Here is a 21698-nt window from a genome sequence, read left to right on the forward strand (position 1 = left end):
GTGGGCATAACGTTAAGGGTAAAACACATATTCGTAAATGGAGGCATGTTATAACTCCAGCAAAAGATCCCAAACTTATTTGATAGTGTATGTATGAATACACAAGTGCTGGACAGGCATGAGTTCAGACACATACCTTTGAGAGTATTAACACCTTTTTATATCCATATGTGTCAAACAGCAGAATTTTGCTCCCCAAGTTTTTCTCCCCATGCCGAAAAGCTGCCTAGGGTCGTCATGAAGGACATACCTAGCCCTAAGCATATGAACATCAGCCTTGCTGGATCAGATCAGACTTACTGTTTTTTTTTTTTACAGATAGGTAGCCGTGTTGGTCTGCCATAGTCAAAACAAAAAAAATTCCTTCCAGTAGCACCTTAAAGACCAACTAAGTTAGTTCTTGGTATGAGCTTTCGTGTGCATGCACACTTCTTCAGATACACTTGTGCATCTGAAGCTCATACCAAGAACTAACTTAGTTGGTCTTTAAGGTGCTACTGGAAGGATTTTTTTTTGTTTTTACTGTTTTTTTGTTATTGTAGTGGCCAACTAGGAGCCTATGGGAAGGCCACAAATGGCATAAGTGCACTGATGATTCGCAGCAACCAGCACAGTGGTATCTCAGTTTACAAACTTAATCCATTCCGGAAGTCTGCGCTTAAACCGAAACCATTCTTAAACCGAGGCATGCTTTCCGTAATGAGGCCTCCCACCACCGGTGCCCTTCCACCATTCTTAGACAGAGGTAAAGTTCGCAAACCGGGAAACTACTACTGGTTTTGTTGAGTTTGTAAACCGAATAGTCCGTAAACATAAACCGAGGTACCACTGTATTCAGAAGCAAATGGCTGTCTGCTATTGGAGGTAATACAAACATTGTGGCTAGTAGCCATTGAGACCTTCCCCATGAGTTGTCTAATCTTTTTAAAGCTCTCCAAGTTGCTGGGCATCAATCTTCTGCAACAAATGGCAGTTTTACTTGCATGCTGTGTGAAGTAGTGCCAACTTTTGTCTATCTTCAGGTCCACCATTCAACTTAATTGGATGACCCTGAGTTTTATAAGTATTACAAGCCTCCCTAAGTTACTTAGCTCTGCAATGTAAACTAAGCTACCACACACTATATGGGATTTGTATAAATATATTAGGGTAGCCGATTGGGTAGCATTCAGCTTCCATAGGGGCAGAGTCCATTGGCCATGCTGGCTGTGGCTGATGGGAATTCAGTCCAATTAACAAACCACATTAACCCTACTCAACAAGTTTGTGCTGCAATTGTTTGCTGTTAGGAGCTGTGGTGCTAAGTCCAAGGAGGAAAAGTCTTATTACAGCAACCCAAGGGGCCCAGTTCTCTAAATACCAGAACCTTACCAGAGATGTCAAAATGAGAACAAAGCATTTGCAAAGTTGTACCCGCTACAAAAAAGAAAGAAAGAAAATCCGCAGGACATGAAATTTTAAAAAGCTCAAAAGACAGAATGGCAATGAAATGTCTACAGGACAGGTTCAGGAATCCAACTTTATTATGCTAGTCTGACCAGAACCTGAATAAAAAGATAGATGGAAGATCGTCCTCTCTCAAGCAATTTGGATGCTACATAAGCCTGCCTTAATCAAATCCACATTGAAGACCAAAGTCAAGAATGAACCCATGAGTGAAAAGGGAAAGCCCTTCGTCTGGCTTGAGACAAGTGAGAGGTAGGTATTCTGTTAGGAACCCTTACATTCCAAGCACCCCCCAAAATAGATACATACAAAACAAACACGCATCACACAAATTGTTTTTCCGAAGACTGCATTTTTGAATATCATAATATATATGTTCATTTCAGTTTCATTTTATAGATATAAATCAGATCATTTTTCAACCTGCCTTTAAAGTTCTGGAGGTTTACACTTAAATTAAGGTAGCTTGTTCAGCATCAATTGTAACAGCAGATGACATTGAATAAAAAAAACAGCCAGGAGGGGTAAAACATTTTACTTAAAATATTTGACACCAGTGATCTCAAGGCAAGATCAAGAACCTCAGCATTTAAGATTTTATATATGTGTTTTATAGATGGGCCCTAAGCCAGGCCAAACACATCATTTTGATGTTGGCTTTTTCACTGAATCATTTTAATAGTGGTCCCAGTAGGGAGGACTTTGTTACCTTTCTAGTTAATATACTAACTAATATACCACCTGGAGGCAAGGGAGAACAAATTGTAGCTTCAAAAATGAGACTTGGTAACTGTAAGGCCATGTTCACATGATCATACCTTAGCTTTATAAGCTAGAATATGAGCAAATCTTTTTGCCCAAGCATGCAGCCCCTTTGTGCAAGCCACAACTAAACCAGGAAGTCTCTGATTAGCCATAGTTATCCATCAAACAAGCCAATCTCAAACACTGTTCGTGATCCTGGCTTATTCTGAAACTGTAACCACCATTTCTCAGTTCAGATATAAAGAGAAACCCCAGTTAGAGTCTCCCTGCTTTAATCACAGCTTACGTGAAAGGGTTATGTGCTCAGGCAAAATATCTTGGTACAGTAAGCTGGGATATGAACCAAGCCACTGATATAGCTGGATCAGGCAAATGAAAGAATGTCTGCTTTTGGACATCACAAGGCCAGGGTGGGGTGGGTATGAAAACAAGAGACAGAATAGAGATGTTAAAACCTCTACCCAGGTCCTAGAAAAGGAGCAAAAGGATGAGAATAATAATATTCCCAAATATGGGAATAAACTTCAATCAGATCCAACCCAAGTTAGCCAAATTACTTTTTTTAATAGATTGCATATGTAGATGTTCACCACCACACTTCAAAATACACTCCTGTAAGAGCAAATCTTCATGTCAGATTTCACATGCTGCTGAGAAAATGAACTCCCCTCTCAGCACTTTAAAACATGAAGGTTTCTGTATCCAAATTTCCACTTGTACATTGACAGCTTTAAGAAAAAACAAAGGACACAGAGGGTGTTGCCATTTTTTTTCTTTTTTAGCAGCAATGAAATACCACTAACCCCTTTTGTACATAACCAAATTCAAGTCACAACCAGTGGTGACTGCACCACAAAGTCACCAGGTACAAAACTGCTAGTTTTAAATAACTTGAAATTTTTCCCCAGAACATCCCTTTTTTTATAAACAAACATTTTGCTATTTTTGTACATAGGCTAGCAGGCTTGTTTCAATATGAAAATGCTAAATCATTTACAGATTTAATCAGTTATGTAGTGCTACAATAAGTGTCCGATATTCTACATATGAACAATCTTGATAAATGGAAATGATGAAGTGTTAAGTAAGGCTATCCAATTACCTTTATGTACATTAAAAGAATAGATACCCAGCAGGAGAAGGGGTAAGGGGAAAAGATTGGGCAAATACTCATAGTCCCACAGGTGTAAAAATTAAATTGGCCTTCTAGCTTGTGTACTATAAATGAGACCTTTCCAACAGTCCTGCAGCCAATGCCTTTTTTTCTTCATAGAAAGGAAGCTGTCTTCATGACATTACCTCTTGATTTCTGATTTCCACAGCGTGTCATTTGAAGCTCAAGTGTCAGGTTCTTCCTATCTTCATAAAACCTTTCCAGTATTCGGTTGCATGATCAAGTCCCACTTTCCTGGGTTGGCTTTTCTTTTTTAAATGTTCAATCTACCAATTCATTTAGAGTGAGCTGTAGATAACATGAACCAGTTCTGGAACCACTATTGGGAGGAACACAAGCTCTTCACTACAATCACACAGTAGGAGGAAAAGTAGTGATAATTCAATTCATTCCTGGGGCTGGACCACCAAAATTGAATGAACTTGGCACAACTGGAGCATTGAATTTGTATCCACCATGCTTTTCAATCATTTTGGATTCTGAAAGGGAGAGAAAAATATAATTATCTGAAAGTCACAATCCATGTCTTGTCACAGCTTTCTCAAGCTCTTGATGTGCACATTCATGCAATGAAGGGCTTCCATTTTTTAAATAAGAAATTATATTTTCAAATATCTTCAGAGACAAAGTCAATTTCAAGCAGAATACTAGGACATGAAATATCAGACACTTGGAAGACAGGCAGGTCCATAGCCATGCCCTTTCTCCATCTGAATTGCTAGAAAACACATACACATGCATATGTAACTTCCAAGAAAAATCAACGGTCAATTAGGTGGCATCAAGCCCAGAAATTTCCGTTTCAAGAACTGGTACTTCAATAAGCTGCAAGATCAACGCAAAGCTTGTCCCCTACAAGCAGGTCCACTTTTTCCTTAGAACAGGCTGAGACAGAGAACTTTTAGGTCCCTTAATAAAATGCTAATACTATAGCAAGCACTTAATAGTAACGGATGATATCAAACATAGTGAAAATATGCATACCATGGGCTGCTCTTCGCTGATCTGCTAAAGTTGCTACATCCTGTAACTGTTTTCTTTGTTCTTCATTAAGACCACGTGTCAATGCTTGGTACCAAACAGGGTTACGATTCTGAATTGCTACAGAACAAAGAGACATGTAGACATTTAACAGACAGACTAAAGATAGGCTAAGAGTTCAGCAAGGTAATGATTTCTTTGCTCTGCAAAGCTTCTCACTCCGCCACTACCCAGGCTTCTGGTAATACTTTCTCTCAAGTCCAAATATTTCCCTCTATACCAATTACTGACCTAGTTCTTTCCAAAATACTCCACATTCCACTAAAATGGAAGTACAGTGGTACCTTGGTGTAAGAGCAGCTGTGTTTATGAACTATTTGGTTTAAGAACTCCACAAAACCGGAAGTAGTGTCCTGGTTTGCGAACTTTATCTCGGTCTAAGAACAGAATCCGAACAGTGGAAGGGCACAGGCGGCGGGAGGCCTCATTAGGGAAAGCGCGCCTCCGTTTAAGAACGGTTTCGGATTAAGAACAGACCTCTGGAACGGATTAAGTTCAAAAACCGAGGTACCACTGTATCGTTATTAGAATTACATGGCAAATTAACATTCTGAGAGGAAGAAAGGAGCAGATGGAATCTCAATAATTGTATTAGCCCAACATACAGATAAAAGTATACTATTAAAACAAATTGCAATGGAGTTAACTGAAATACCAATTAAGGAAAAGGGTCAACAGTTTTTGTAACACATACAAAACCCAGTTTGGATCAATATTATTTCACTGATACCACCCATTATGTAAGCCCATGGAGACTTGAAAATGTAACAAAAAGGTAAATTCCCTTACAACTCTACAACGTGTGATGTCTATGATTTTTAGTGCCTAAAGTAGATTATGTAAGACTCATTGTAGCCAGACCTTCAGTTCAGTTAGAGCACGTAACAGGGAACACGATGACATGCTTTTAAAGGTCAGGAACTCTTTTAATGGTCAGGAACAATTTTTAAACATTAGTTTAATTCCTACACATAATGAGAAATGTATCTAGGTGTTACAAAAGTTTAAGATATTTGCAGTCATTTTGATTCAAATTTAAATATTAGTTTCACCCTTTTATTTATTTTAATACAATTGTTTTAATATCTATAAACCACAATTTCTAAGTGGGGTACAACAGGGGCATAGCATATATCATAAAATCAGTTAAAAGGAGCCATATGATCACAAAGCTCACTTAAAATGCCTGCTAAAATAAAAGAAAGTCTCCACCAAGCACCACAAGTTCAACATAGAGCGGAATGTCTGATCCCAGCTAATTGGGAGTTCCATAGATTGGGCCCACAACACTGAACACACAGCTCCTGATGGAAACTGGCCATGCAACTGAGTCATAAGAGATCACTAACAGTGACTCCTGCAAACACCTCAATAATTGGGAAGGGATATAGGACAGGGGTTGCCAACCTTTTCGGATTAGTGGGTACATTTTGAATTTTGAGAGGATGTTGGGGACACCAGTCACAAAATGGGCTCCATGAGGAGTACAACATAACAAAAAAGCAGAATGTTAACCATCCTCGACAACCTTAGGTTGCTTCACTGAGGTAACCGAACCACACTGAGGTACAGACACATTCAAGGATGTGCCACAACATGAAAAGTAAGATTTCTTCACTCACAGACCAAAAAAAACCTGCCCACTTTCAAACTTAACCCATATCATGCTTGGTGTGTGGTGGAATACCTCAGCTGCAGTTTTAAATCATATTCCTCCCTGAACTCTAATTGCACGCCTAATTGCTACCCCATTTCCCAATTCCAATGGGAGTCCCCTCCCACGCAAAAAAGAGAATACCAGTTTGGTATGCAAGATAAACAGTAGTTGGACTTACTCTGAAAAATTGCTTTAAATATCTGATATTCATCAACAGGATTATCTTCATCATCAATAATGGTTGAATATCCCTCCAAAGCAGTCTCTTCAGCATCATCTTCTTCCCAATCTTCATCATCGCCATCTTCTCCAGCCTGCTTTGCCAGAATCTCTAAATATTCCTGTCCATCTTCATCAATATCATCTTCATCACTCCCAAGTTCCTCTGTAAGAAGATATGGCTCAAGGATAAAAAACAGCAGTGTACTTTTCTCCATTAATTTATGTAATATTTGTACTTCATAACAATTCCACAGGGCTAGGCTCTAGGATTCTGTTTTGCTTTTATCTGAGAAAATTCGATGCATTTACAATGCCTTAGATGAAAACTTTCTCAGTTTGCACTATAGTTTGAAATGAGAAATAAAAGCCCAACACAGAGACATAAAAGAAAAAATACAAAAATTGGACAAAGTGAAGAGCAATGAAGCAACAGTGAAGTCTGATTAGGTTTGCTTTTCAAAAAGCAAACTGAAAAGTAAAGATACTTGGCACGAAAAACTAAGCTACTTGGTCTGATATTAAAAGTGTTCATAATACAAGGCTAAAGCAGAGGAAACACTAAATGAGTGACCATAGCAAATATAGTGTGTAACATAGGAAACAAAACACTAGGTGAAAAAGAAGGAAATGACAGGCCAAGATACAAACATCTGAATCCTATTTGGAAGAGAATGAATAAAGCAAGGAGGTAAAAGCAAGAACAGGAAAATCGAAAGACAGACGTACCAGGATTGAAAGTTCATTGAGAAGCTGTCACCAGAACATGATAAATATTGGTGAACTGCTACCAGAGGGGTCAATGCTTTACCTGCTTCCTCGTCATCTTCTGCTTCATCATCATCATCACTATCATTTTCATGCTCAGCATGGCAAGCATATGCTCTTTTCAAGCCATTAAATAAAAGGATGAAAGCTGGCAGGATTTGGCCCGAAACCTGATTTAAAACCTGTGGTATTTGTTCCAGATCAATAAGTGCACACAAGCCTAGGACACACATTTTTCTGTCATGAAGCCTGAAATGCAAAAGGAAATTTCATATTACATTATTTTTCAGCTTTAGGAAAAAGAAGGCAAGTAGTATACAACCCAATGGAGACCTTAATTTAGAGAAGTGCAAGAGCAAATAGGTCTTAAATGTACAATAAAGCTTCTTTTCACTTATCCCCAATAGATGTAGCCCTGCAGAAGCCATATGAAAAGGTGGATGAGACATGCACTGAGTGCACACAATTTCAGAGCACCGTGCATCAGAACTGTGACCCCCAAGACACAAACTTACCCCAAGAAACAGTCCACATCATTAAGCCACTGTGTAATGAAGTGATTTGTAACGGGCTCCACATTATTAGGGAAGCGTAGATTTTCCAAAGTATTCAGAAGTAGATGAGGATTGTAATACAGAGCAGCTATGGCAACCTGGAGGCACATCGTTCGCAGTTCGCTTGTTTTAACTTCTCTGGTCAACCGCTCTAAAGCAGCTTCCACAAATAAAGGTATACACTGCAAAAGATTTATAGTGACAACATTCAGTAATAACCCGATTTTTACATTCATTAATAACCCCAAACAGATGCATCTTTTAACTCAGGGCGGCTCAACTTTTCATACTAAGTGGGCCACCAGAGTACTTTGATGCAGAACTCATGGGCTGCACACTGTCTTGACACCAGGGGTGGGGAGCAAGCCCAAAATTTGACACCTCCCAGCCCTTGTGTTACCTTCCCAAAGCTGGCTAAGCGAGGCACCAGGCTTTAGGAAGGGGATGCAAGGCTTTGGCAGGATCCAAGAGCCCCCACCTCCTCCTCAAAGCTGGGAAAGCACAAACTAGGTTTTGGGAAGGAAGTGGGGGGACCCTAGAACCCTGTTAGAGACCTCAGGCCTGCTTCCCAAAGCCCAGCACATCACTTTTGATTAAACATGAAAAGGGTAGGTGACTGTGTCTTCTCTAGAGAGTTGCAGCTATCATATATTTTTGGCAGTCGAAAGTCCATTCCACTTACCTGATCAATGCCACGACCTTTACACTGTAGAATGATCACCTCTAACAGTTTTGCTGCATGACATTCTGCATCTTCTCCTGCCACACCTGTAAGGACCTAAGAAATACAATTATACCCCATCAGTTTCAGTACTGGATATTTAGTAGCATTTATTCTTTATATTTTCAAAGGAACAAAATTGTTAAGGAAACTCTCAGTCATTCTACCTCCCATCTGCACAGGCAGGCTGCACTGTGTATCAGAACCATATGAAAAAAATATTAATTGCGTAAAGAAGTTACTGGCTGAAATCCCAATACTACTGTTCCATTTGCAGAATTGGCTTTGATTCAGCCAGTGCTGATATCTGCTAATGTAAGTGGAGGGCATTTTCACTGATTTCTCCTTCCTGCTGCTACCTTCTATAACTTCCAAAAAAATCTGTTCCAGAGGATTGGGGGCCCCTCCAGACCACTGTGGAGGGTGGTGGTGGGGGACTACAGGAGGAAACTGGTAAAGACTGTTTCCTCTTCTCTGTTATGGTGGGTACCTCTGCAAGATCAAAAGCTGTTCTACAAGTAGAACAGCAGTGTTGGATTTCACCTAGGGAATATTATTTTACATCCACAAAACTGAATTCCTGGTTAGGTTAGCCAGTAAAGGAGCTGAATGTGACTGACCGTTTTTATACATTCAACTGTAACTTAGGTAAACATTTGTCAGTAATTATCATATCACAAAACTTAATGACATGTGAGTGTTTCTGTCCCTCTCACCAACATAATTTGCTGTGTATTTCAGTGGAAATAGAAAACGTTTTGCCAACTGAAATGAGCACAAAGCTACACAAAATGCAAGCCTAATCCAGCACTGGTGATCCAGGTGAAGAAACAGGCTTGTATATACAGATTCTTCTTCCAGATTTCAGACAGACATAGCATTTTGTGCCCGACTGTGGAAGGGGAAGGAAAAACTGAATCATCTAGCACCCAGGAATGTTGCCCCATTCTGGAGATTCTTCTACACAGAAGCAAGCAGCTGTGTGCATGTTAATGTGTAAGAATATGCCTTAGTGTGAAAATACATTATTAGTACCAGTAAAACTGACAGCACCAATACCAAGTTAAATGAAAGGCAGTATATACGTAAGAGCTCATTTTTGATGTTTGCATTAAAATTGGGAGTCCCCGTTTTAAAATAGTGTATATAGATATGTAGGGCACAATTCAAGGAGCCTCCTTTGCATGCATATAAGTGCATACATTTCAATCCTTCTTTTCCACTGAAGTTCCCTGAAACTTGGGAGCAGGGTGGGGACAGATACCTGCCCCATTTTAGCAAGGAATCACAGGTTTTAGACCTAGCCGCTCTAATAATCTGTTTAACAGAGTGAAATTCAGAAGGCACTGGGATGTCTGTAGTCAGCCACAGCATGAATAATTTTCCAGTTCAGCTCAGCTGCAAAATCACTGTGAGGTCATGTACAAAAACAGCTGTAATGGAAACTGGTGTGTTCATGTTTAATCCAACTAAAATCATCCACCACTTTTTAATAACCTGCCTTTGAAGGCAAGGTTATGATAAAAAACCAACCACTATACCACACAGTAGTAAGCCGAAGCCTGAATACAAAGAGATGTGTTTAAATTACACTTAGTATGAGTCCAGCCCACATTCAATCTCCATGTTTGAGAGTTTGGAGGCTGGTCAGTGGTAAGCTTGTCTTTCGACAACACTGCACCAGTACTATGATCTCAAGTTGCTCTTTGGCCACAATGCTGTATGTGAGCAACACAGTCTAAATGCAAAACACAATTGGACTGTATTACTAGGCACAGATTAGAAACTATGCACACACATGATTGTAGCCATTTTAATCCACTTCAGGGGAAGAGTGATACAACTGTATGACTGGTTACTGCATGGTTACACGCATGGAAGCTTTCAGAAGAGGTTATGGACTAATACAGGATTAGGAAACGTGTGGCACTTCATATGGTGCTCAGCTACTACTCCCATCATATCTGACCATTGGCTATGATGGCTGGAGCTGATGGGAGTTGTCCAACAATATCTGGAAGGCTTCTGGTTCCCCACCCCTGGTCTACTGACTCTCTGTATAGTTGGATCCACCATGTATTTTTTAAGCAAAATGGACATGCAATTCCAGAGGTCCCAATAATTTAGCTTATCTAGGTCTGTGTAGAGTTGCTGGACCTTGTTGCTGGAAAGGCACAAGTCTTTCTTTCCTACATCTATACTGCATAAGGGATATCTACAGGATTTATTTATTCAGCAAAATTTATCTACTGCTTATGTGTAATAAAACATCTAAGTGGTTTACAAAAGTAAACAAAACATTAAAATTCCAAACACACCCTAGTGAAAGACAGGTATTAAAAAACTTTCAAAAGAAAGGTGCCTGGATAGGTTTGTCTAAACAATGATTTAAACAAGCACTGAAAAGAACACAGAAGAAGAAGAAGAAGAAGAAGAAGAAGAAGAAGAAGAAGAAGAAGAAGAAGAAGAAGAAGAAGAAGAAGAAGAAGAAGAGTAGTAGTAGTAGTAGTAGTAGTAGTAGTAGTAGTAGTAGTAGTTTGGATTTGATATCCAGCCTTATCACTTCCTGAAGGAGTCTCAAAGTGGCTAACAGTCTCCTTTCCCTTCCTCCCCCACAACAAACACTCTGTGAGGTGAGTGGGGCTGAGAGACTTCAGAGAAGTGTGACTGGCCCAAGGTCACCCAGCAGCTGCATGTGGAGGAGCGGAGACGCGAACCCGGTTCCCCAGATTACGAGTCTACCACTCTTAACCACTACACCACGCTAGCTCTCAAAGGCAAAGGCACTTGCCTTATGTCAATGGGCAAGAAGCTCCAAATGAAATGAATGATTTCTCACAAATGTGGAATAAATATTTTTTGGCACCTGTAGCAGTGCCAGTTCTGCAGATCAAAGCACTCCAATGGTATAAGTTTAGCTACAATGATAGGATTAGTGAGTTACTTACCTTTTTGCACATACTGTAGATCATTTCTAGGTATTTTGTATCAGACAGGAGTGTATCGGTATCAACAGTTACATAATTATGCAACAGTGGCATCATATCTGCATTAAAAAGATTAATCAACAGTTGTTATTTATGTGTTCTCTTGGTCAATATGAAAAGCTGCAAGGTACAAAAAGGTATCCTTATCATTCAGTTCTGCAGTGGCCTGCCTATGCTCAATGAAGGAAGACAGACCTAACAAGGAAGTTCACCTGTAAAGTAGTCAAAGCCGTCCTGTTGGAATACTTCAAAGACCAGAGGCAAAAGCTGCCACATCTGTGCTGAGACCTGCTGACAAGTCAGACTGTGAGCCAAGGAGAAGATTTCCTCATAGAATTCTGGAACAGGAAAAAGATGTCATGAACCTTGGCTTGATCCAATCAGTGCACCACATGCAAAGTAATAGCTGAAGGGTGGGGAGACCTCTTACCCAGAACATGCTGTTGTAACACTGTTCCTATTACTTGCAAACAGATACCTTCCAACTGCTGGGTAATCTGAAAGGAATGGTTTAAAGGAAACATGGTCAATGCCATAAATTGCTTGTGTTAAGTATTGGAGGACGAATTTGGGTCTTCAGAAGAAGAGTACAGGAAAACTATAAATTAGATGGGATTATAAATTATGAGGGTGGGTGGACAAGGTTTCTAATAGGACCTTATCTTTGCTGCTTTTGTCTAACTTGGCTAGTAAGCCATAGGATCGATACAGAATAGCTGAAACTTTCCCTGAACCTTAGATTAGGATAAGTTTTAAATATTGGAAATGGTCCTAATTGGTAGCAGCTTCTTGAGGAGCCTTAAATATGAGTACAGACAGGAAATAGAGAAATTTGAGTGAAATCACAACCTTGGAGACAGAGAAAAATTTGGAAGGAGGGCTGAAATTGGGAATTGTTCTAATGGGAAGCATCTTCCGGAGGAGATTTAAATATGCCAAAGTAAGAAAAAAGAATGGGTAACAGTCTGGGAAATGGTTTTTATTTAGGGGCCAGCGGTTGCAAATAAATAGGGACATCAGCAGACATGGATTAAACGCTTGCAAAAAGCAACAATAAGGATAATTTTTAAAGGGGAAATAGTCTGTAAGCACAGATGTGTAATGTATAAAGCGGTTTGAATGTTTCAAATATCTGTGCAGTATATCACAAGTTTAATTGTTTAGTAGTTGGGAAATTGGGTAAAGGGACCTGGAATGTAAGATGATTTGGTTTATTTAAAGAACCAGAAGAGGGGGTGGAAGGAAGTCTGGGGATTTTTTTGGGGGGGGAGGAGTAAAAATGTGTTATTTTTTAATGTTAATGAGAAATGTGCGGAGTAATCTGGTATTGATACAATGTGGCATATACTGGATTTCTGTAATTGAGAATTAATGAAAATTATTTAGCGAAAAAAGGGTAAGTTTTAAATAAAACACACAACCACAAATTACTTGGGTGGGTGGCCTGTTTCAAAAAGCACAATCAGAGGCAAAGCACATTTACAAAGGTGGTCACTGCCATTATTTGAAGTGTTTAATACTAGGACTGTTTCATAAGCATCAGAACAAAAAGAGTGAAGTTCTGATCAAATTTATGTCTTTAATAGATGTTTGAGTACTAAAGGGTTAAGAATATTGCCTTCTTATCTCTGTCACAGAGAAGGTTGTTCAACAAAGTTCTCATCCATTTCACTGAACACATTTGCTAGGTTCATATGTCCTAAAGCACACATGACGACTCTGAAGCCACTGGTCTCAAATACAAGGCAGGCAGAGAAATTAGATATTGCAGTGTCACCACCTATCTATTGTTTATTTATATATCTGAAACATTTTGAACCTGCTCTTCAGCCAACAGAGGTTCCCAGAGCAGCTTACAAAGATCAGACTTGCAATCTAAAAAGTCACAACACAATAGGAAAAGGGAGGAAGGATTCTAGTCAACATGGCTGTGTGCCATGAAATGGAGAGCCTGGGAGATTCATGTGTTTCCCTCCTTTACAACTGAATACTTTGCTGTTTAATTAATTTGTTACAAGCATTTTAATTATTTCTGGCTTTCTACTATTTGATTGTTTTACCCACTGCTTTTTATATAATAATAATAATAATAATAATAATTTATTATTTGTACCCCGCCCATCTGGCTGGGTTTCCCCAGCCACTCTGGGCGGCTTCCACAAAAACCAGAAATACACTAAAATATCACAGATTAAAAACTTTCCTGAACAGGGCTGCCTTAAGATGTCTTCTGAAAGTAAGGTAGTTATTTATCACTTTGACATCTGATTGGAGGGCGTTCCACAAGGCGGGTGCCACTACCGAGAAGGCCCTCTGCCTGGTTCCCTGTAGCTTTGCTTCTCGTAATGAGGGAACCGCCAGAAGGCCCTCGGCGCTGGACCTCAGCGTCCGGGCAGAACGATGGGGGTGGAGACGCTCCTTCAGGTATACTGGGCCGAGGCCGTTTAGGGCTTTAAAGGTCAACACCAGCACTTTGAATTGTGCTCGGAAACGTACTGGGAGCCAATGTAGGTCTTTCAAGACCGGTGTTATGTGGTCTCGGCGGCTGCCCCCAGTCACCAGTCTAGCTGCCGCATTCTGGATTAGTTGTAGTTTCCGAGTCACCTTCAAAGGTAGCCCCACGTAGAGCGCGTTGCAGTAGTCCAAGCGGGAGATAACTATATATCTAGCTTTCTGGTTTATTTTCACAGCTTTGTTTTTATGTTGATATGAACTGCCTGGAGCTTTTCTTTGGAGCTGGAACAGCATGATAGAAATTCTGCAAAGTCAGTCTTTAAATCGGCTCTTAATTGTACTCCTGTCTTGTTCATACCTGCTGTGTCATCTGGCATGGCTGAATAACTTTGGAGCTGCAAGCTAGCCAGGAACCCCTTTCTGAACCTAGGGTCATATCCTAATTAGCTACAATAGGGATGGAGGGAGCTGGATGGATGGATGGATTAATTAATTAATTAATTAATTAATTATAGGGATAGTTTGTGAGGAAGCTTCAGTAACAAAGCATTAAGATAAAATTCAAAGGAGAAGGAACAAGACAAAAAAACAGACTGTCCACTAGCACAAAAGCACAGCCAACAAGCTTAACAAAGCTCCCTTTGCTATTTTTACATATAACAAGCTAGTTTTCTGAGTAAAATTATCAGTCATAGGATTCAAAGATGGGTCCTCTTACAGATCAGTAACTAGCTAAAACAGGGCAGTCCAACACATAGCCCAAGGGGTGTATGCGACCCTTGAGGCCTTTTTGGTGGCCCTCGGCAACAATGGCACACACACCCCACGCAGCCTTCACACTGCCTTCCTAAAGCCAGGTAAGCAAGGCACTGGGCTTTGGGAAGGAGGACTGAGAGCTCTAACGGGGTCCTAGAGTCCTCCCACCTCCTTCCCAAAGCCTACTTAGTCCTTTCACAGCTTTGGGAAGGAGGTAGGAGGGCTCTAGGACCCTGCCAGAGCCTTGCACCTCCTTCCTAAAGCCCAGCGACTCACTTAGCCACTTTTGGAAAGGTAGCATGAGGACTGGGTTTGTGTGTCAAATTTTGACCTCTCTCCCCGCCCCCATGGCCAACAGGGCAACGTGCGTCCCATGGGTTCCATGCTGAAGTACTCTTGCAGCCCACTTGGTAGGAAAAGTTGGACTACTCCGGTCTAAAAGAATAGGAAGTTCAATGGAACCTTCATTTTCAGAAGCATGGTACCCCTGAACACCAGATACTGGGGACATACAATTGCTTTTTGCTGTGATTCTATGCTTCTTGAAGGCATTTGGCTGCCAACTAGACTATACAGATCAGTTTTGATCCAGCAAGGCTCTCTTGTATTCCTATGAAATCCCATGAACCAGAGAGAGGGCTGTGAAGTATTGTTATCTGTTCTATGGATGACACCAAAGTGAATGTTCCCAGCAGGGATCAGACCCTATGACCCTCCTGATGTTGGATTACAACTCTCATCAGCCCCAGCCAGCATGGCCAGTGTTCAGGGAGTTGAAGTTCCCCATCTCTGCCTTAAAAGCTTTCAGCCTTTCACCATTGCTAGGAGCAGAATCATATTAAGAAAGGTATGAAAATATACTTGTTTCATATCATAAATACAGGTCAGGTTTTTAACTTTGGGTCTATTTTTAAAGCACAGCAGGCCCACACATAGTTTCTCACAAAAATGAATTCTACTAAGTATTGATTCCCTCTGGAATATGCAAAGCGCTGAGGTACTTAGAATAGCAGGTGTTTGTCTTGTGACCTCTATCTTTCTTCAAAAATCATTTGTATAAAAGTGCAAAGCAGTTTTGTAAAACTCAGTCAGGACTAGAGTTTGTTTTTACTGTTTAACAAAGGTTAACAACAAAACAGTAATGTATTTCCAATAAAAATAGGTTCACAGAATTTAAATACTGATGCTGGCTTCCTACCAACCCTCTTAAAACAAGGCTATTTTGCAGCTTTTCCTGGATACAAGCAAAATAAATTTCTTACCTCTTTGTGATCTTCAACAACACTGAGGAGCGTATCAATGGTATTCAAGATGCCCATTGCTGTTACTGCTTTATCATCACTGCCTTCTTCATCTGGCCCTGTCTGAATCACCTGGTTAAAAGTCATTGCCTACAAAGAGAAAGAATAAAATCTCAGTTAAGAGTTAATAGGAAGCTCAACAGCAGACTAAAGAATCATAGTGTAACAAACAACATTTTCAGGACTGTTTACAAAAGAACATTATCAAATACGACTTTGTATCAGGGTGGGGTGGGGAAGAACTCAACCCTGATGCATAATTTGGGCTTACTTAAATAAAATACTTTTTTAAAAAATACAATTAATCAGGGATGCATACTGATAAAAATGTAAAAAACTTTTTAAAAAGTTTTAAAAGTTTAAGCTAAGCGGTTGCAGGGCGTGGGGTGGGGACTGCTAAATAGAGGAGGAGGGTAGGAGATTTTTGCTTTCTACCCAAAGGCCCCAGCACCACTTCCCAAGCTTTATCCCCCTGGAGCAGCTTTCCAGGGAAAGGAGAAAATGGCAAATATTACCTCCTCCTGCCCGCCAGCAGAGAGTCCCAAGAGCAGACTTCTGCTTCTTGTAACCCTGGCTCCAACCCCAAATCTTTAAAATAGCCCAACAACGCTACAGTATTTGGGATTTTTGTGGTATTAACTAAGTCATTTTTCTTTGAAAAATTCAGAGCATCCCAAATATGTATAATTAAATCTTCTCTATTATGCTTTAATAAAAAATATTATTTCTTGTCTATGTTTTGCTACCACCAACACACTACCTTTGGCAGCAAACTAACAAGGTTAGAATATGTAATTGACTGTCTACACTAGCACAACATCAAGATATTAAAACAGCAGCCAGCATACTATACAGGCGATGCACATGGTAAAATAGTGAGACTTACCAAATGCTGGGTCATTTCTACGGCTATAGGAGTAACCTCTTCACTATATTCACAGATCATTTTCTGAATCACATTGGTAAGATCATCATTCTCAGTCTCTCGAATAATATGAAGAAGAGCCTGCATTACAGGTCTAATGAATGGGGTAATATATTCCTTAGCTGCAAAAAAGAAGAAGCAGGAGAACAGATTACTTTACTGTAATTTACAGGAAAACAGCAAGTACTTTAAACAAGAGGTAGTCAATGTGGTGCCCTCCAGCTGTTGTTCAACCACCACTCCCATCAGTCTCCAGCCAATGGGGCCAAAGGTCAGGAATTATGTCACCTGTAGCCCCAACAACATCTGGAAGGCACCAAGTTGGCCACCCCTGCTTTAGGCATTCTTTTACAAAGCCACACTGTGATAAAGGCCATTTCAAGTAATGCTTAGCTTCTTGGCATGAATGTAGCTTTCAATCATCTTTTCAAATGTATATACAAATTGTAATCTGCAAAACACCACTACCACTTCCCCCACGCTTTCCCCCCTCCCTGTTCTGGTTCAGTTGTGCTCAGTTTCTTGATATGGAAAACAGATTGCCAATCCTGGACCATGTGCCGCTGCCACCCACTACCCTATTCTTATTATGGATGTTACTCTAGGAATATTACTTCCCCAGCAATAAGATGCCTCAGCCTCCAAGGAGAGAATCCAAAAGGCTCCTTCAGTCTGAATCGTGCACCTGCCGTTCGATCTGGTGTGCAACCCCCAATCCCAGTGAAGCTGTTAGATTTAGGAAAAAAGCTGCCAGTGAAAGTATTTTTTTTGAAGCCTATTCGCTGTGGAGTGTTGAGAAGAAGTTTTCAGGGGGAATTGAAGCACATGTGGAGGTTTTTCTCTTCAGCTGCAACCTCCTTGAGAAATCCCCTCCCAACCACAGAAAACTTAGGCTTGGGGGGGGGGGGAGGCCTTCATTGTCACTATTGGGAGCTTTTTACTTAAGACTAATTGCTGCACAGGGAAGAGGGAGAAGGGGAGGCAGAAAGAGCACAGAAATGCAGAGGGAGATAGTGGGGTGGCCCCACACACCACTGGCCGCAACCCCACTCTCCTGGGATGGTGCCCCAAGGAAATCCAGCCCTCCAAATAAAAAAGGTTGCCACTCCTAGACAACACTGTAAGGTTACTTGATAGGTCAAAGGGTAGGAAAAAGCACCTCTCTCTTGATTACTAATCAAAACCTGCAGTGCTATGGCAGCTTCCACCTTCACAGGCATCTCTCTGTCATCAATTAGGCATCTTCTTGTCAGTTCAAGGGCTGTCTGCAGATTCTGGTCACTTTTAAACTTTACTTCACAGAAATAGTGAAGCACCCAGCAAGCCTGGAGAAGATGATATGCAATTTTAGGTAATGATGGACATACCTATCCCACACAACAGTTGGGAAAAGCACGAATGCAAGACAGAAATGTGAGAATCACACTGAAATGTTTATTTCCCCTTTAGATAGACATGTATGAGAGTTTGGAGGCTGATCAGTGGTACACTTGTCTTTCGACATCACTAGACCAGTACTATGATCTCAAGTTGCTCTTTGGCCGTAGGTTGTATGTGAGCAACATGGTCTATAAGCAGAACGCAAATGGACCATGCCGCTAGACATAGATTTGAAGCTACGCACACAAATGCCTACAGCCTTTCATTGGGAGAAGTCAGGAGTCACGTGACAAACTGCATGATGGTCTCTTAAAAAAGGAAACTTATCACATGGTGGCTTTAATTGCATGAAGAACTGACTGCCTCACTTTCAGGTTGTACCATTGCTAAACTGCTCTTAAAATTTACAAACCACAGCACCCCTATCACACTCTCACAGAGGAGTTATACTAACTGGAAACTTGGGAGAAAAGCTGTGATCATGAATTCCAGGATATTGAGACATGGCATCTTCAAGATCATTGCCACTGTTAGTGTGGCCTCTTTAAAAAAAATTGGGAACCCAGATAACAACTTCCACAAGATATTACACCACCCCTTCTGCAAAAGCCCTGGCCACAACCCACACACCATCCAAAACCACTTGCTAGAAATCATATGCTCCTCACGATTTCACATAGCCCTTTTGTGAAAGAAGCTATGCCATGTTAGCCCTCCCCTTCACTAGACATCTTCACCAAGAGGCTACCACTGGAAAGAGCAGATGAGACTGGACCTGGTTTTACACTTACCCGTGCTCTCATGTAGCCTAGCTCGCTGCTGAAGAGAGGAAACACGTGATTCTGCAGCATGTACTCCATCTGATCTTTGTATATCTTTTTCTATTGGAATACAAGACAACGGAATGTAAGACAATTAGAGATCAATCTAGCTTGTAAGAAAGGACGGGTGAATGGAAATAATTCCTGTTAAGATTGCTAACCCTTCTGCTAAGGTAATTTTAAAGTAAGAGTATGTCAAGATGAAGTTAAATTTAAAAAAGAACTTACGACAAAATGAGCAATTCCCAGATTTAACAGCAGCAGCAGCTGCCAAAAACTGGACTATCAGAACAAAGAGAAGAGCCTGTGACAGACAGGCGCAAACATTTAAATGATTCATAGTGTCAAAATGCAATCATGGAAAAATTATTCTCCAGCCTCAACTTAACAAAAGCCTGTTATGGAAAGTGTCAAAAATTAGATGAGTGCTAAAGTTTATTGTCAATTCATAAGATTCTAGAAATCCAATAGGAAAACCCAGTATCTGGGTCAAGAGGTAGATAACATATCTACACCACAGCATCTCTTCATTGGCAGTTATGTAAAGTGTGCAAATTCAAGACCGGCAATATACTGCATTAAAGCACTCCTGTCCCAGTCCTGATAGGATTAACCCTCTCTCAAATAGCCTAATACACCCAAATCGCAAATGTTTGTTTGGGAAGGTAGGGTTGCCCACCTGGTCAGTTACAGCAACACAATTCCACCTTTCACAGATGGTCAGAGATCTCACTGCTAAAGGTTCACATTTTGGCTTGGCTTAGCAGTCGGGCATCATTTGTGGCTGGCACTGACTGCCCTCCCTACTTCTCTGCAGGCATGCACAAGCACACACACAGAGAGAGCCTCTTAAGGGGAGTAATACTTTCTCTCATTTTCTTTTGGGATTTGGAATAAGGACGCAACAGCATCTTGCTGTTTCCCACCTGTCATGAAGCCTACTGCAAAAGACACACACACTCCATATCTTCTACACATAGAAAAACTAGCAGAAGGTGTGGGGTCATGTTACACTTCACACTGAGCTTTGAAGAAGGGAAGTAGCTGAAAAGGTGAACAAGTTGTGTGTGCCTGTCAGAGGGTTCAGTATTGAGGAAATAGGGATCATCCAACCAATGGACTGGATCTAATTTAGCCAGGCAATATAGATTTTTTGTTAACCACTGCCTGGAAATATTGGGTCTCCATCTTCGAAAGGTGACAAATAAGTCACAAAACTTGGCCAGGAATTAGCATTCCTCTAACAATAGCAAAATACAAATTGATACTAGTGCCAGTCATGTCACACTTCGAAAATGTGCTAACAAAGGATTTTAGTAAATATAGTTGTTGCCATGGGAGAAGATACCACTGTAATTACTTGAGTTAACAAGATTTATATGTTGCTACAAGATTTTTAAAGTGTCTTCTTCATATGGCAAAAATTAGGCAGAGAAGTTTTGAGCGCACTTACTTTCAGAAGTATTTCAGCCAAAGAACCAATCATATGCAAAGCACCATCTTTTTTACGAGGATCAGCATTTGGCTCTGTGAGGATCTGATAACAAAAGCCCATAGTTTTTTGCAGAACCTAGTATAAAGAGACAATTTGAGATATTTCAGTTATTATTCAAAATATTAGAAAATATCCTTATGTCTATGGTGTCATTTGTGGCTTTCTTTTCATTTTTCTAATAAATGAACACTGCTCCGTTACCTTATAGGTATTCAGATGCTACATGGCTGTTTGAGGTGGTAAATGGCCAGTTAAGTACAGCCCAGATTTAAGAACATTGTTCTCCTCCAACAAATTTGCTAATCACTTTTAGGGCAAAATCATTTCTAATTACTCTGAATTTGATATCACAATTGAAACAGATCTTGGTGAGATTCGGGAGCACCATCTTGTGGGATCCATTTATTATTTGTTCACTGCATAATCAAATAAATATATTTATACAGTTTGAGTTGCTGTGTCTTGATGTAGACAGGATATCTGTAGGGGTTTTGCGGACCACCTGTCTTCTCAATCCTTCTTGGCATGTGCAAACTAGCTGTGATGGATTGACAGGGTAGGTCCAGAGAATGATTAATGCTGCAGTATGGGATGGTGTAGTGCCTTCCATCTAGAAGAAAGCAGTTGTGTGGCTTCTCATGAAGAGCCCTGTTCGTGTGTGTGGATAGGTAGATGATTGATAAATAGATATAGTATATAGTATATAGTATATAGTATATAGATATAGTGTGTGTGTGTGTGTATATATATATATTGTGTGCGTGTGTGTACACCCCCCCACACCCCACCCGATATGGTCATGTTTGCCCTGAACAGCTATGTGAGCATTGTGTTTTTAATACTTGTTCCTTTATGAATATACAGTGGTACCTCGGGTTAAGTACTTAATTTGTTCCGGAGGTCCATTCTTAACCTGAAACTGTTCTTAACCTGAAGCACCACTTTAGCTAATGGGGCCTCCTGCTGCCGCTGCGCCGCCGGAGCCCGATTTCTGTTCTCATCCTGAAGCAAAGTTCTTAACCTGAAGCACTATTTCTGGGTTAGCAGAGTCTGTAACCTGAAGTGTATGTAACCCAAGGTACCACTGTACTAGTTGTGTGTTTGTTTTCATCAGTGATTTAATTTTGTTGTCAGCTTTGTTGTGCATCACCCTGGGCTCTGCTCAAGCAGTGATGATTCATTAAACAAACAAACAAAATTCTAACAACAGCAGCAGAATTAAAACTGTTTGTTA

The 21698-nt window shown here is 40.5% G+C and overlaps 1 protein-coding gene across 1 annotated transcript in view; it reads right to left on the reverse strand.

The window, feature by feature from the left end:
• Positions 1 to 1778: 1778 nt before the first annotated feature.
• Positions 1779 to 21698, reverse strand: part of IPO7 (importin 7) — a 39389-nt gene continuing 19469 nt past the window's right edge. Inside the window, exons 12-25 of the mRNA XM_081918234.1 lie at positions 20423 to 20539; positions 18940 to 19029; positions 17928 to 18093; positions 16730 to 16890; positions 15805 to 15933; positions 11763 to 11829; positions 11545 to 11670; positions 11294 to 11391; positions 8307 to 8402; positions 7586 to 7806; positions 7114 to 7319; positions 6262 to 6468; positions 4370 to 4486; positions 1779 to 3864 (exon numbers count right to left, since the gene is read on the reverse strand). Coding sequence (XP_081774360.1) covers positions 3767 to 3864; positions 4370 to 4486; positions 6262 to 6468; positions 7114 to 7319; positions 7586 to 7806; positions 8307 to 8402; positions 11294 to 11391; positions 11545 to 11670; positions 11763 to 11829; positions 15805 to 15933; positions 16730 to 16890; positions 17928 to 18093; positions 18940 to 19029; positions 20423 to 20539 — 1899 coding nt within the window. The 3' untranslated portion in view covers positions 1779 to 3766. The remainder of the gene's footprint in view (positions 3865 to 4369; positions 4487 to 6261; positions 6469 to 7113; positions 7320 to 7585; positions 7807 to 8306; positions 8403 to 11293; positions 11392 to 11544; positions 11671 to 11762; positions 11830 to 15804; positions 15934 to 16729; positions 16891 to 17927; positions 18094 to 18939; positions 19030 to 20422; positions 20540 to 21698) is intronic.

Source organism: Podarcis melisellensis (genome assembly GCF_964234715.1).
Source record: "Podarcis melisellensis genome assembly, chromosome: 1".
Lineage (NCBI taxonomy): Eukaryota > Metazoa > Chordata > Lepidosauria > Squamata > Lacertidae > Podarcis > Podarcis melisellensis.